The sequence below is a fragment of the Notamacropus eugenii genome, chromosome 1 (assembly GCF_028372415.1).
Source record: "Notamacropus eugenii isolate mMacEug1 chromosome 1, mMacEug1.pri_v2, whole genome shotgun sequence".
Classification (NCBI taxonomy): domain Eukaryota; kingdom Metazoa; phylum Chordata; class Mammalia; order Diprotodontia; family Macropodidae; genus Notamacropus; species Notamacropus eugenii.
In genome coordinates, this window is record NC_092872.1 from 588,274,621 (window position 1) to 588,291,656 (window position 17,036).

A 17,036-nucleotide genomic window follows, 5' to 3' on the forward strand; every position below is an offset into this window, starting at 1 on the left:
AGGACTTTAGTGATGCCTTGGTCTAGTCACATTTTATACGTGAGGAAACTAAGGCTCAGAAGTTAAATAGCTTGTCTAATGTTCCAGCTCTATCTAATGATAGAGCTGAGACTAGAACTTAAATTCCTGGTCTCCCTTGCCAGTATACTTTCCAATAGACTAGACTGCTTTCATAGAGGACTTGGGTTGTATTGGTTTTTCTTAGCTGTAGCAACATATACACAATTCAAAGAGAAGGGCTCTAGTTAAGTGATTAGGCTTAGTGACTTGGATCAGCCTACCCAGCCCCTCTATAGCGTATTTTGGTCTTAGTGTAAAATAGAGATAATCAGACCCTGAAAATTCTAGATAAGAGAAATTTCAGCTCAATTTAGAGTAATTGGGTGGTTTCTATTTCTTTTGTCTAGTTCACGTTTCCCTGCCACCCCTTGCCAACACCAGAATTGGACACACAGCAGTTTGATCAATTCATGCTCTTCCTGCACGTATCCAGATTTTAGCTCATGAGGGGGTATCATTTGTGTATATGTGTTTATATGATCCAGCATTTCCTTTCTCTCCCCTAGCTAGAGGCAGAGGGGCAAAAAAGAGGGAAATTGCTCATTAATATTAACATTTTGACATCAACAACTAATTCAAACTAGAGGAAAAATAGGGATAGGAATTGGATTTGGACTTGTGATTCTCTTGATGTAGGGGACTCCTGGTGGAAGAAACTCCCTTCATTAATCAGTGGAAACATAGTCTTAGAGTTGCTTAGGCACTGAGAGGGTAAGTTACTTGCTTAGTCAGTGTGTCAGAGTTGGGACTTCTGATTCTAAAGTCAACTCATGATTATGGATTTCATGGTACCTTTCCAGAGGAGAAATGAATGATATTAGACATATCAATACTTCGATGGATCTATGATTTTTATGGATGTGGTTACTTCTTTTACCAGTGCAGATTATAAACTCTATAAGCCTTCTTATCCTGGGGGATTTTGATTCATTTTCTGTGTTAAATCTCCCACAGAGAATCTGTAGCATTCTGTTTGCCTTTTAGGCCTTTTAACATTTCACTGATACCAGTGTAACACCAATCTAAGACTTAGGCTGTGTAACTCTTATCCCTTGCTCTAGTTTAATTTAACTAGATTAGTTTAATTTAACACATACTTAACAATGTGTATTGAATTTCCCAATCAATTATTTCTTAGATGATATCTTGTGTGCTTTATTACAGATAACATGCTGCAGTCCACTTATATCCATCTTTTCTTTATCCTTTAGATCACTTGCAGTTTTGTCTTTTCAAAAGTTATGGTATTTCATGATTTGTAGCCATGAGCATACCAGAAACAAAAGTTTCTGTTTTTCAGAGTGAACAAAAAGTACGAAGAATATAGTAGATGTACCTCCTCCCTTACATGTTGTCTAACTGAATACTTTTCATGCACTAAATACATCTTTGTTTAATTTGAATTTGTGAAATCTGGGGTTCTGTGCTGATAGAAGCAGAGAGGGAAGTGACCAAGAATGTCATTACTTAGAGTTGTAACATGTATCACTATTAAAGTAGTATGAAATAATTAGTTGAATGAGAACAAACAGATTGACTTATCTATTGAAGGTTGTTCTAATGGAGTATTTAAAGTGTTTCATGATACTTGTCATATAAGTATTTGGGCTGAAAATTGAGGTACTTTCCTTGGTAATAATTTCCCTGAGTTAATAACATATCCAATCTATTTGGTTTATTACTGAAAAAATGTGTGATATCTGTTTAGGCCAATATTTCCATTAATCTCATGTAAAATCAAGTAATTAAGGTTCATATGATTGTACAGATGGATGGTGAGTTTGGCCCAGACTTTAATAGGATAAGAATAGACTGGATTGCTTTTAGGAAACTGAAAAATTCTTGTATTGACTACCAGATTTCACTAAAACAGAGGCACATCTTTTTAATACTCACATTTTACCAGTGTTGCATGACCACTTAGATACAGAATATGGTTAACTCCGAGGAACTAAAGATAAGTATCGCCCAGAGGACAGTGGAACTGATGGGGAACTCTGAAGAAGAACAGGATACTATCAAGAAATTGTATGTCAGGAAGAGAAGATTGGGTTGGCCACTTGACAAGAACAAAGAATGACAAATGGACAGTCAGAGTCACCCATTGATATCCTTGAGATGTTGATAAAAAATGAGGAGAGACTCTCTCATGTTGGGTGGATCCTCAGTGCCAAAATTTTGGAAGAATGTGAACAAGATTCTTATAAGATAGGTAGGCAATGATAGGTTAGGATCTGAATTATTGGAGGGAACTTTCTAATCAATGAGATTACTGATCCATTTGAGTATTTGAGTATGGTGATACTTAGGAGAAAAAATGGGAATTGAATTTCTGTCGCTTTTGTAACCTTTATTGTAATGTTAATATCTCCACCTCCCCTAAATATAAAACATTAGTTCACATAAGATAGAGGAAAGAAATGACAGCCAAAATAATGGTTTTATTTTCCTTTTAATTACTCCTTTATGAATTTTTGTATTTCTGCTTCCTAATCCCATCCTACCAGTTTTCAAATGCTATGCCTTTATATCCATTAAAATAACTAAAATAAAAAATTATATGTATATATATATGCACTCACATACTTCATATATACCCATAAATTATATGTACCCAAATATATGTACAATACAAATATACTTTTTGCTTAGAGGATAGTTTAGCCTATGAGAGGTGATGAGGTTACCAAGAGAGATCATAGAGGGAGAAGTCTTAGGACAGAATACTGGGGGAGCAGCCACAGTTAAGGGGCATGATATGGATGGTGAACCAGCAAAGGAGACTATTAAGGAGCAAGGACACAGATAGGAGAACCAGGAGAGTGGGGTCACATTGCAGAAGAGAGGTTGAGAAGAGACTGTGACCATCAGATATGGCAATTAAGGGATCATTAGGAATTCTGGATAGAGTAGTTTTAGTGAATGATTAGGTCAGAAGTCACATTGCAAAGGTTTGAGAAGGGAGTGGGAGAAGAGGAAATGAAGGCAATAAATATAGATAGCTTTTTCAAGCTGTTTGACTTGAAGATATTTAGCTAAGAAAGGTTTGAAAGACACAGGACATCATCTTGGGGGTGACTTGCTCATGAGAAGGAATCATGATTTAGGGTGGTGTGGGTATAACTGAGGATGTAATTTTCTGGAAGAGACAGGAGGTGATAGGATGATATGCACTTGTGTTGATTTTGGTAAAAAAAAAAAAAGGGTCACCTCTATCATAGATGGGGGTAAGGAGAAGAAAAGAGGAGAGAGTGGGAGGTGATATCAAGCAGTTTTGATAGGAAGAGAACTTGATAAAAAGGAGCTCACTTTCAGTGGCCTCAATTTTTTTTAGTAATATGAGTCAGGGTGCTTAGTTGAGAGAGAGGGTGAGAAGTTTGGATTATCTTCTATGGAGAGTGAGTTAGGGAATCAATATGAGGATTCAATTAGAGAGGAATAAGAGAACTTCCTTGTTGCAGTGAAGGCCAATCTAAGAGTGGATAACATGAATGTACCCAATTAGCACAGTTGTGAGACCTCCTGTAACTGCATTAAGCAGGTTGTGAATAGGAGATGAGATTCATTGTTGTAGTAATTTAGGGCTGAGTTCTGGCAAAAGATGAGTGTGACAGGATAAGGGATGAAGGGATTTGAGAGCAGAAGGCAGTGTAGAGGTGAAATGGCCAAACCACTGGATGGAGATTGGAAAGGGAGGAAAGTGAAGTCAGAGCTGGGGCAATGGGCTGAAAGGATTGGAGGTCTCAATGAAAAGGCTTAGGAGGGGATAAAGCCTAGGGAGGGGTAGGATTATAGAAGCCTATGGTAAGATAGAGGAATGTCAGTTTCTAATTAGGGAATATATATTTGATTAATTGATGACTATTTCTTGAGAGGACATGACCTGTGTGATATCCAGATCAATATTATTTTTTTTAACAGAACCACAACATACTGAACTTTTCCTATAGAAATAAAAAGAAAGGAAGCAAATATTAAATGCTGCTATATCACAGGCACTGTGCTAAGCTTTACTGACTTCTTCATTCAGGGCTTTTTAGAACGGAGAGGATTAGACGCTGGATGGACCTCCAGGGTCTATTTTGGTTATCTTAGTCAGGGTCATAATTATTGCTGAAATACTGGGAGACCACACAATTTATGAAACATCCTAGCCCTTAACATTTTGCAGTAGCCTTTTAATTGGTCTTTCTACCTCAAGACTCTCCTTACTCTACTTAATTCTCCATATAACTTCTAAAGTGCCTTTTTCCTACAGAGTAGGTCTGACTGTCACCCTCCACTTAGTAAACTCCTGTTGTTTCTATTAGCTCTAGGATCAAATATAAAGTCTGTTTGGCATTTACAGATCTTAGTAACCTGTGTTCCATCTTTCTAGTTTTCTTACACGTTATTCTCCTATACACACTATTGTCCAGTCATACTGATTTATTTGCTGTTTCTTAGACACAATGCTCCATCTCCTCATCTCTTGTGTCCTGGTTGCCTTTGTACCTGGCATGCTTGGACTTCTTACCTCTTCCTTTTAAAATCTTTGTTTTCTTCAAAATTTTGCCCAAATGTCATTTTATGCAGCAGCTAGTATCTTCCCATTTAAGGTTATCCTTCATCACCTCTACATGTTTTTCACATATCTATTAAAGATATGCTGTTTCCCTCAGTAGAATGAAAGTTCCTCCAGGACAGGGTCTGTTTTACATTCTGTTTGTATTCCTAATGATTATCAAGGTGCCTGGAACATATTGAATGCTTAATAAATGCTTACTTTTTTAAAAATCATTTTTTATTTTGAATTCCAGTTCTTTCACTGCTTCCAACCCTTCCCTTACCTATTGAGAAGGCAAGCAATATTATTCTTATTGTAGATGTGAAGTCATGGAAAACATTTCTATAGTAACCGTGTTGTGAAAAAAATAAGAAAAAATTTGAAAAGTGAAAAACTATGCCTCAATCTGTATTCAATTCATCTGTTGTCTCTCTCTCACTGGAGGTAGATATAACTTAGTGTCATGAGTCCTTTTGGAACTGTCATGTTCGTTGTTTTGGTCAAAGTACCTGACTCTTTCACAGCTGATTACTGTTAACAAAATTGCTGTTACTGTGTATGGTGTGCTTCTGGTTATGCTCACTTCACTCTGCATCAGTTGTACCACTTATTCATGTGAATCTTCCCAGGTTTTCCTGAAACCATCCTCTTGTTCCACTGTTCCCCAGCTGATGGGCATTTTCCAGTCTCAGCTCTTTGCTACCACAAAAAAAGCTTCTCTACAGATTTTTGCACATAGGGTCATAAGTGCCTATTGATCAATCAGTGGTTTATAGTTTCTGTATATTCCTATGACCAGAAAGGAAAAGTGAAAACTGTAAAGACATACTAGAGAGGAATAAAGGGCCTTGTTTTCCATGACTACAAACCGTAGACCCTCAGTAAACCCTCTCTTAAGCTTTTTGGGTTGCAGAGAATTGCTCAATGTATCTCGTCCCCATAAATGGTAAGGGAAATACACAGACGTGCACATGCACATGCATACATGCGCCTTCCTTCCCCCCTTCCCCCCGACTGCCCACCTCATTTATATGTCTGCTGACATTGGGCTAATCAAATCATCTTTATACATTAAGGATAGTTCAACGAATAAAAATTTTTCTTGGACTTGCATTTTTTTTTGGATTAGAGCCCAGAATTGTATTAAGAATGTTTTAATACAGTTTTGTGCACTGCTTAGCTTTTTGTCCTCACAAAATTTTTTTCCAAAAAATAATTTGGAAAACCCAGGTTGTATTAGCCGCATAGTTTCTTAATACTTTTACAACATTTTAAAATAGAGAAAAAAGGACACACGTTTTGAAGAAGTAAAGTTTTCCTTTTTAAAATACTACATATTTAACATGTTGTGCTGTGTATAGGCTTTTTTGATCACTGTTTTAAGCTAACAGCTCCCTCTAGGGTGAATCATAAGTACTCAAGTGAATGAGAAGTAGTTACAAATGGAAATGATTGCTCATGCCTGAATTTCCCTCTCTGAGGAAGATTAGGATTTACTTTTAGGTGAGGGATGAATCCTAAGTATGTGTACCCATACATGTGCATATAGGCAAACAGTTTTATACACACATATAATTACATTGGATGTATATCATATATTACGTATATCATATATATTAGCATATATAGAAATATATACATACACGTTATATATACACATATGTACATATGTGTATATATGTATATATACACACAGTTATGTGTATTTGATCTGGTCCTGTGATTTCATTTAAATAGAGAAATAGAGGTATAGATCATCAATTTATTTGTAACTTAGAATCTTAGAGATTTGCTTGAGGCTCCGAGATAGTAAATGCTTTGCCAGGGGTAACATAGCTAGTCATTCAGAACAGGCAGAACTTGAACCCACATCTTCCTGACTAAGGCTGACCCTCTGTCTATTTCACCAGGATGTCTCTCTAATATTTTTATTCTCAAACAAATAGTGTTTTCAAAGGTCACTCGGAGGGAGGACAAAATTGCCCCATCATGACACTTATTTATCTTGCTACTGTCAATTGTACAACTCCTTTTTCTTTACCTAGAGCTGAAACTAGCAATGTATATTTTTGATATCAAAAATAGGAATTTCTGTAGTAAAATTAATGATAGCAAATGACATTTTATTAGTGATATAGCTGGAAATCTAAATAATCAACCAATCAATAATTATGGAGTGGCTACTGTTTGCCTAGCACTAAAGTTGATGTTTTGGGGTACTCTTTCCTTATTCACTGAATACATTTTTTTTCTCTAATTAGCTACCTAGGTATCAGACTGTCAAATATAAACCCAATTTGTGACTTATGACTTTAAGAACAAACTATCTTATATTAAAGTTTCTTTAACAGATGTTATAATGTATGACATTTTTCTTAAAGAGTACCTCTGAAAATATATTGCATTTTTTCTTTTTGTATTATAGATGAAAGTGCCCAGGAAGTTTCACAAGTGAAGAAAAGCTTGAGTGAAAAAGTTTCACTCTACAGAGGTGACATCACATTGCTTGAGATTGATGCCATAGTCAATGCAGGTGAGTAGCTTCATATTTGATTTAACAGTGTTTAGAGAGATGTTGACTATGTATTTGGCATTTAAAAATATTCCATTTTTGCATAATATAACGTGAATATTTCATAGAAATGTTATGCTTCTTGGTATCCATCAAAGTGTCTGGAGACATTGTAATCACTTTGGCATTTGTATTGTTGAATAGCAAGTAAGATCAAAGACTAATTACACATGCTAACCATAATTAGCATTCTAACTATATAGGGAATGCATATGCTAAATAGAGGAAAATATATGTGACCAATGTAGTGTGATGGACAGTGGGTAAGTCTTGCTTAGAGATTACTGGAGCTTACACTATTATCTTAAAAGGGTTTTGTCAATCAAGAATTAGAATGGTGTGACTGAACTTTTCAAATATGTGGCTACAAGTGTTTCATATTGTAATTTCACATTTGGAGAAGGAGCGAAAAAATCATATGATTCATATTAGGCCTAATTTAAATATAGAGAAAACTCTGAAACTTCATTACTGCACTTATTTTGTTTCACAGTTTTTAAATTAATTTTAATTTTTAAATGGTATATGACAATATAAAAAAATTTGAAATGAATCAGCAAACAATCTTCTCAGTTATGTTAAATATGATAAAATGTCTATTAACGTGTTTGGCTGAAAGTAAATATTTATGCAAATATGTCAAGAAGTCTATTTCATTTTCTCACCCTTTGTTAGAGAATTTCTGGGTTCTTGAAGGTTACTGCCAATGAAGCACACATTTTGACTTGTCTGAGCAAGCTGGAAAAAGTTCGGATATGGAACTCAAGATGGGATATATGTCTGTTGACCCTGGGGGATGATTTTAGTGGAGGTTCACTGTATAATTGCTTTTGAATGTAAGAAGCATTTTCAGTTAGTAGAAACACTAATGGATCTACAGTTTGGAGGATAATCCTATCCAGTAAGCCATGGGATTCATCACTTGCATGATGTGGAAGGCATATCTCAGCTAGTTTCAGGAAAGGTCTTCTGGTGCAGAAGTAAATAGGGAGATCACCAGACTTGGTCCTGTCTATTCAAGAATGTTTTTAGAATTGTGATCAAACTGACCCTTTGTTTGCATGCCACTTTGGCTACTCATAGGGTACACTACAAGTTAGCCTGAGTGGCCTCTAACCCTTCCTGGAAGTCATTGACTATGGAAATGCTGGCGAAAAACACAACAAAAAATTAAGGGTAACAGCCATAAAAGGGAGTGTCCTGAGGAGTATGTCAAAATCGAACAGAATTCTGTGGTAGACAGTAGTAGCAATCATTTTGATGATGATATAGGTTCAGGGTTTAGATTGTATGTTCTTTCTTCCTGTTGGACTAGTGATGATATGCTGTAGAAAAGTGAATTTTTTACATTTGTGAATGCTCCATTCCAGAGTGGTGAGATAAAAAGGAAACCCTGGTGGATTATGAAAGGGGAGACCGTGGAGCTGCATCAGTCCTTCAGGAGCAGAGTCGACAATCACAGTCAAGCAAAACAAACTTCCACATGGGATATGTCCAAAAATAAAGGGAAATGAGAAAATAGGAAAAAAAAATTAAAAATAACAAAAAGGAGTTAAGCACAGTATTCAAAGAAAATAAATAGTTGAGCAGCTCGTGCTGTGTTGGGAGGCCTAATATAGGGAAGAAAGTACATCTTTTTTAGTTAGGGTGTGTACTACCACTAGATGGCATGATTTCCATGGAATAAGGGCAGGTTCATGATGAAATTCAGTATTATTGCCAACTAGGAAAGGGTGGGAATTGCCAAGCAAGTGCAGTCAGCCTGGTATGCCATGGGATTCTTGACACGTGCTTTGTATGCCTGGACATGCCAATAATGTCGTGTTATAGCTGTAGCCACCAGAAGTCTCCAGTGGCCATGTCTTGAACAAGTCCCCTTCCATGGGAATGTTGAAGCACTGCCCATGATGTATGTACAGAAGGGGAAATGGAGGATTTCATGAGAGAATGATCTTCCCTTGGATACTGATGCTGTGTCTTTCTAGAGGACAGTTAATTGGATCTGAGAATAGGTATTCTATGACTGCTGCTTGTGGATTAAAACTGTTGGGAGGTAGGGGCAAAGTTTGCTATTTGTAGAAGCCTACCCATTGAGGTGAATGATCCTTTAGGGGTTCACATTTAATCTTCTGTGTGTGTGTGTGTGTGTGTGTGTGTGTGTGTGTTCATCCTTCATTGCCGAAGAAGACCATACCATCAGAGAAATAATGACATGACTTGCACTTGACTTTGAGTGAGGGAGGGCTATTCAGGTCACCAGCCTCACTTCTCCTCCAGAGCCATCTGAATCCAGTGACCAGGATGACTGGAGATGACCAGGATGAGGCAGTTGGGGTTAAGTGACTTGCCCAAGGTCATGCAACTAGTGAGTGTCAAGTGTCTGAGGTGAGATATGAACACAGGTCCTCCTGACTCGTGCACTGGTGCTCTGTCCACTGCACCACCTAGCTGCCTTCTTGATCTTTCATGACAGCTTATCTGAATGCCTATTGTAATGTTGGGGAAATTTAAGTAATGATGAAGGTGAACCTACCAAAAATGACGTTCAGCGTTTCCAGTGTTGATCGAACAGTAGCACCCTCCGAAGGAAGTGCTCTAGGTCTTAAGATTAGTTTGGACAAATGCTGATCAGTATACCATTGCCATAATTTATTGTTTTCATATTAAGGTCGTGCCAATATGACTTTTACAATGAGTGGTTACTTTTCCTCCATTACAGTTTTTTTTAAATTTCCTGATATGGCCAGCTTGTAGGATAAATACATGCAGGGTGATGTGAGAGTTAAGCTTCCATTATGCCACTGGATATTGTACACGAAGATACAGACAGAGCTGAATGCTTTTTCTGATCTTGAAACACTTCTACCACCTGTGAGCGCTGAAAGCCTTGGGCTGGTTTCAGCAGATTGGTGAAAGGTGCTGTCAGGGCAGAGAACATGGAGATAAAGCAGCTATGGTCAAAGAACAGTTACAGATTTCTTTGTAAAGACAGAGGTCTCTCACTGCAGTCCGAACTCCATCTTTCTTGAATTCATATTCTCTCGTTGTTGGCTTAGTGTGTGTCTGCAGACCCTGGGAATACAAAGACAAGGAACTTACAGACTCCTGGGGCCATGTAACCTGTGCGTAGATATAAAGGCTGAGTAATCTGAGGAGGGACTGAAGGTAATTAGAGCATGCTATATCAAGGTGGTTGTACCTGAGCTAAGCTTTGAAGGCAGAGTTGAGGAGGGGGCTTGTGTGATTGCATGGAAGAAAGAGATTGATTGTCAGGTTCTGCGTTTCGCTGTATTGTAGAGTTCATGACAGGGAGACGTGTGAAATGAAGCTAAAATTTTCGTTTTTCTAGATTGGCAAATGGCTGATGTGGGTGTTGGTGTGGGTGTTGGGAGCTGACAGACAAATTTGGTTTGCTGGGCTGGGCTCTGGGAATAAATGAGTATATCTATTAAGTAACCCATGACCACCTTGCTCTGGCAGATCCAGAAATACCAAGTTCATGAATCTTTTAAAAACTTCTGGGGTGTTGCACAAAGTAATTGGAACAACCGGGTATATAGATTACCAGGGCTAGAAGGATTTTTAAAAAAAATCAACTTCACCCCCTTTCCATGTTTGGACCAGGCGTGTGCCCCATTAAAATCAATTTCAACACCCCTGCCGGCAGGTCCATCAGGTTGACTACAAAGGACTGGGGATCCTGGTCTCTTTGTCTTCCTTGTTTGCTTTCTTGACTTCTTTCTTTCTTTTTATATTTGGCAAACAAAAGTGACTTGAGCAGGGTCACATAGCTAGTAAGTATCTGAAGTCAAATTTGAACTCAGGTCTTCTTGACCCTAGGCCTAGCATTCTTTCTACTCTCAGTAGTTATGAAATTCAGGGTTTTACAGCTGTGGCAGAGTCATAATCTCCAAATCTTTTTACCTAGTTATCACTGGGTTTCAAGTCTGAGAAGTGGAGTGTTGGATGAATCCCTCCTTTCTGTTTTTTTCTAAGAAATCCTACACTCTCTCTGGCTTGTTCAGAGAGTATCCAGTTGAATTTGAGATTCTTGGAACTAGATTAATTGCATAACTATACAGCCTATGTGGGAACAACTTCTCTGTTTTAATCATGCCAGACAAATCCCAGTAGTCCTGGTATTGGAGTAGGAACTCTGGTTTAGGGCTAGATCTGGATGTGATATTTATCTGTTCTAAGAAGTGTTTCTGGCAGTGGTGGGAGTGAATTGTAGGTCTTCTTGAGTTATTTGTCATTGTATAGCACTCTCTGACTGATCACTAACATTATTGAGAAGAGTTAGGGAGTCAGTTATATTTAGGTTGAATGCCTTTCAGCATTTTCACACTTGTTCTTGCAGAAACTTGTTTCCTGTTGGCCCAAACCAGTGTGGATATCTCTTAATTTTTTCCACTACCACTTAATTATTTCCAACACCATACACTGAGGTTGTACGTTATTATTGAGGTACTTGTTCTCTCTTTGGTCAAAATCAAGTTGATAACATTTATAGAACCCTCCTGATTTCACTGTCAGTGAAATCTATAAAATCTATGGGCTTGACATTTTAATCTTTAGGATTATTATTAATATGATTGAAGATCAGGAGTAGGATTTGAGAACTGATCATCTTGAGAGTAGATAGGAAGGCCCAGGAGGTCTTCTTGCCTGTGGTGGTATGCAGAATTCTTTATGGGTGACTTCTTTCCTATGTGGAACTCTGCCAGAACAGAAAACATCCTGGGAGAAAACAGTGGATGTATCTGGTACCCACCATGCCTCACCAACTCCCACGTAAGCTTTTCTGGTAGGCTGTTGACAATCTACCAAATGGTAGACTAAGAGAGACCCAATGGGTCTACCATAGATTGTATTATGACTAGGAGTAGGACTTGATGCACACATTATTTGATGAATATACATGGTGATAATCATGTTCACCTGGGCTATATCATGATAGATGAGAGTGGCCAAACCTTGCAGAAAAATTAATCCGCCAAAGCAGCAATAGTCCAGCCCAGGCTCTGGTTTAGAAAGATATCATAGTTTCTATTGGAGTCTGATAATTTATTGATCAACATTCTTCTCCATTCTAAAGGGAATGTGTATGTATGTGTGTGAAAAGTTTTCTTTAGCTCTTAAAAGAACCCTTCCATATCATCTAGTAGGAGACTATTTCTTGTGAAGTAAGGGGTAATAAGAAGGCAATTGATTCTCTAATTGGGTGGAGCTGTGGGGCATTCCCAGGAATGAGTGTCCATAATGTGGCAGGAACCTCCTCACTCTAGTAGCTAGAGGCTGGTTACTAGACTACTACAAATTGTTCTCATGACGTGGACCTTGAAGGAAACATCATAGAGTAGGACTCCCATGTAATTTTGTAGAGAAGAATAAGTTAGGTAGGGAGCAGCAGATAACTGATTTTCTGGTCCCCCAAATACAAATGTAATCATGAAAAATGAACTTTTATTAAAAAGCCTAACAGGTGACAGCCTAATACAGTGAAAAGAGCACTAAGTTAGGAATCCAGAGATACAACTTCCTGGGTCTCAGCATCTTAATCTGTAAAATAAGGGAGTTGGACTAGAAGATCACTGAGACCCCTTCAGGCACTAACTCTGTGATCCTATGATCTTCTTTTATTTCATTGATGTGATACTCTTTTGGTAGGTACAGATCTCAAGTGATCAAGCTCTCACCCTGAATTATTCTTGTCTTCATCTTTTTAGAAATCCTCTACACAGAGGATCTTTTCATTACATTGGGAGCTTTCCTCTAGTTCCTTTAATATTTTGTTTTTTCAGAAACAAGTCTCTAGTGCTGAGAAGTTCTTTGCCCACCTTGGAGGACATTCAGAGTGTTGTAGGTAGGGCAGCTGCCTTCAACAGTCACAGGTGCTCTCACTGGTTAGCCACTTTTGCAGAGGTTTTTTTTTTTTTCTCTTCTAATTGTTGCTACAGCTCTGATGTTGCTGAAGCTGCCTGCTAGGTGACTGGCAGGACATTAAGCATTTACACTATTGTCTGAGCCATAAAGGTGAAGAGAATTTGAAGGGCATCAGATATTAATATTTGCTCTGCAAGGGGACTGATACATGCCGATAATCAGACAATCACTAGAATTGAGGGAAAGCTTTCCCTCATATTGCCTGTCATCAGGAAAAGTGATGTGAAATCTAAAATGGCATTCAGGCTAACATAAATTAGAGGCTGGATACGGAACCAAGGTTTCTCAGGATGCCAAAATTCAAGAAGTGAAATAGAAGTGGGAAAGCTAAGCCTTAGAGAGATTTCAAGCTAGGGAGGTCTGTATCAGATCATTAGTGATGCTCTCAGTAATGTAGATGGTACTCAACTTCTCCAAAGTTCTGGTTTTTTATGATGATTGAATGACATTCCTTGCCTGTGCCTCTTTTGCTCTGAAATGTTGTCATAGTGAGGTTTGCCATGCCTCCTTCTGACCTAGTTGTATTGAGGAGGCTATGGAACTTGAAAAAAATATGGTTCTGGGGATAAATAAGAAACTAAACTGAAGGTAGCCTTTATTCACTCCAAAATAGGGCACCATTAGCTTACCTTTTGTGGTCTATTGATTACATTTTGTTCATGTTTTGATCATCTTTAGGATAATCTGATGAGGAAGTTCTTGGAGAGACATGAAAGAGATGTAAAATTTGCTGAAGATTTTCTTTAGAATCTTCTGCTGTGCTGTTTGTTTACAGAGGACCTGAGAAAAGGAACACCTGTAGTCCTTACTGGGAGGAAACAAACCTAGTGGACAATTCTGGAGCTTCCACAAAAGATTATGAATGAAGTTAGAGGTGAAGTTTTAATGCAATCTGTTTAAGTAGAGGTTATAGTATTAACAAAACATTGAGTTGAAGGGGACCTTAGAGATAGTGCAGCCCCTTCATTTTACAGACCAGGAAATTGAGACACAGGGAGCTGGTGATTTGTCCAGTCATCACACAGCTGGTTGGGGGCGGCAGGGGGGAGGAAGAGTGGTGGCAAGCCAGGACCAGAACATTGGTGTCTGGATTCCTAATTTAGTGTTTTTTCCACCATCCTAGGCTGTCACCTCTCTTAGGCTTTTAATAAAGGTTCATTTTTTACGTTTATATTTGTATTTTGGCGGCCAGAAAATCAGTTGTCTGCTGTTCCCTAACTTCTGCCAATTTACAAAATGACGCTGGAGCCCTGCTAGGATGTTTCCCTTGAGGTTTATATTAGGAGAACAGCTTTTAGTAGTCTGGTAACTAGCCCCCTTTGGACTGGAACTAGCAGGTGCCTGCCTTTTACAAAATTCTCCTTGATAGCAAATTATATTATAGTGAGACTCCAGTGTATTGTTTTAATAAGCCAGAATCATATAGCTATTTCATTAATTTCTTACCAGCTCTCTTGTCACCCAGAGGACAGCAGCCATATTTATTAACATGGCAGTTACTTTTACTTATTGACCTCAGATATTCTTATGCCTAGGGCTGTTCTCTATTCCTGGACTATCCAAATTCCCCTCTCTCCAAATGATTTCTCCCCTCCTACCCCCAGCTCTTTAGTGAAAGGCCCAAGTGGTGGATGGGCTAATTTCTTTCCACAGTAATTTTTTAAATTTTTTAAAATGTTAAATGTGTTAATGTCTGTATTGTGTGCCATTTAAATTAGACACTTTTGTAATGACATAATAGAAAGAGTACTTGCTCTAGGCTAGAGTCACATGATCTGAGTTCAAATCCTGTCTCTGACTCTAATTACTTCTGTGACCCTGGGAAAGGCACAGCTTTCTGGGTCTTAATGCTTTCATCTGTAAAATAAGGACATTGGGCTAAGTGGTTGTGAAAACCCCTTCAGGATCTAAATCTATGATCCTGTGATTGATTATTCAGTATATCAACTGAATATTTTATTTCATTGATATGGCTGTTGCTTCTATTGGTACATATCGCAAGTGATCCAGATCTCACCCTGCATCGTTTTCGTCTTCATCTTTCCAAGAAATCTTCCACACAGAGCATCTGTTTAGTGCACTGGAGGCTTTCCTCTAGTTCCTTTAATATTTTTTTTTTCCAGAAATCAGTGCAACACTGCAGTTATCTCTCACTGCCACTGCTGAACTGGCCCACCTCCTTTTCTCGTAATACTTGTCCTTGATGTCTTTTATGTCTCCCTCAATGGAATATTATTCCTTGAAAGCAAGGATTGTTTCAGTTTTGTGTAGCACAATACAATTCCATTTTGTCTAGCACTCCAGCCACTAGCACAATACCTGGAAATAGTTAGCACTTAATAAATCCTTATTGATTGTTGAATGATTCTGCTAATTGTGACATTCCATATCATCCATTACCAAGAGAATATTGAATTAAAAAGATGAGAGCAACATGGGACCCTTATTGGTACTGTATAGTTTCTCTGATGTGGTTGATTCCGTGTGGTTGTTGGTACAGTAGAGATATTTCCATAATTGGATATTTTTATGTGTATTTTTATTCAGATGCTAAAAAGCTCTACTTCATTGGGAAAAAAGTCTCTTCATTTTAAAAGCAATTCAAGGATGAATCTTAGGCTTGCAAACAATTCATAGGTCCTTGCAGATAAACAGGCAGACTTTTAAACCTTATCTAAAATGGAAAAGTAGGAAGTAGTGTTAAATATTCAACTAGACAATAGTATTTTGGAGAAATAAACCTGGTCCTAACTGCTCAGAGCTTATAGTCTTAGATTTTACTACTTCTCTCACACAATTGACACTGATCTGTTAACTTGATTTTAGTATGTCTGTGGAGTGTTGTGGTTTGAGTGGAATTTGATTCCAGAGACTCTTCAAAGTGGCAGTTAATGTGGTTTCAATTACATTCTGGTATGTCTGGGTTTGACAGAAAATTAAGAAATTACATCAGGAACAGAGTCAAATTATATACACTACAGAGGTGTATCTACTCTTTGTAAAACTGTCCTAGAGTGGGTCTGAGTAGCTATAAAAGGAGTTTAAGGCATAGGTTCTGACCTCCAAGGGTTTTCATTCTAATTGAGGATATAAAAATATGCATAAGAACTGACATCAATCCAAAGCCACATGGTGCCAAAATTTATAGCAGAGACAACGTGTCATACAAATATAGATAAAAGGGGAAATCAGTGCAAATGCAGTGTTTGGAGAAGGGCCCAAAGGAGAAGAAGGACTTGAGTTGAGGAATGAGACAACTCCATACATAGACTGCCAAAGTTCCCCTCATTCCAAATAAGTCGCCCCCCCCCCCCCCCCAGTCTCCTGGGAGACTAGAATTTGTACTAGTAGAGGGCATTCCAGGCAGGAGTGTGAATATACCCAGGCTGAGTGTCAGGAATGACTCTGGTTCATTGGCATAAGTGGATAAAATGCCAAACTTGAAGCTTCAAAGTGCTGGTTTCAAATCTCATTTCTGACACCGACACTTTCTACACTTAGCTTTGTTTCTGTGGGCAAATCATCTGGCCTCTCTGAGCCTCAGTTTCCTAATCTGTAAAATGGGGATAATAACCTCATAGGTATAGGTCTCAAATGTGATAACACATCACCTCAAGTATCATAATCACAGAAGGCACAGCACCTGTGTAATTGGAGTAATCGCTGTAATCAGTGTAAGGAAGGGAGTTTTCTGACCATCTTTGTTGATAGGGTCACATAATCGTTCAGTCAATAAACAGGTCTTGAATATAATCACAAAAGTTTAAACTTGTTAAAAATTTTCCTATAATTCCATAGCAATATATGAATATGTCACTGTTCATTTTGAAAGGATTATAGGGCCTCAGATGTTCTGTGAGTTTTGCCATAGATAGTATTAAATGATATCACACAGGAAACGTCTTGTGATTA

General features: G+C 38.0%; 1 protein-coding gene across 1 annotated transcript in view; it reads left to right on the plus strand.

Annotated features, from left to right (window-relative positions):
• MACROD2 (mono-ADP ribosylhydrolase 2) overlaps positions 1-17,036 on the plus strand; it is a 2,147,078-nt gene that overhangs the window by 56,149 nt on the left and 2,073,893 nt on the right. Inside the window, exon 3 of the mRNA XM_072634489.1 lies at positions 7,032-7,139. Coding sequence (XP_072490590.1) covers positions 7,032-7,139 — 108 coding nt within the window. The remainder of the gene's footprint in view (positions 1-7,031; positions 7,140-17,036) is intronic.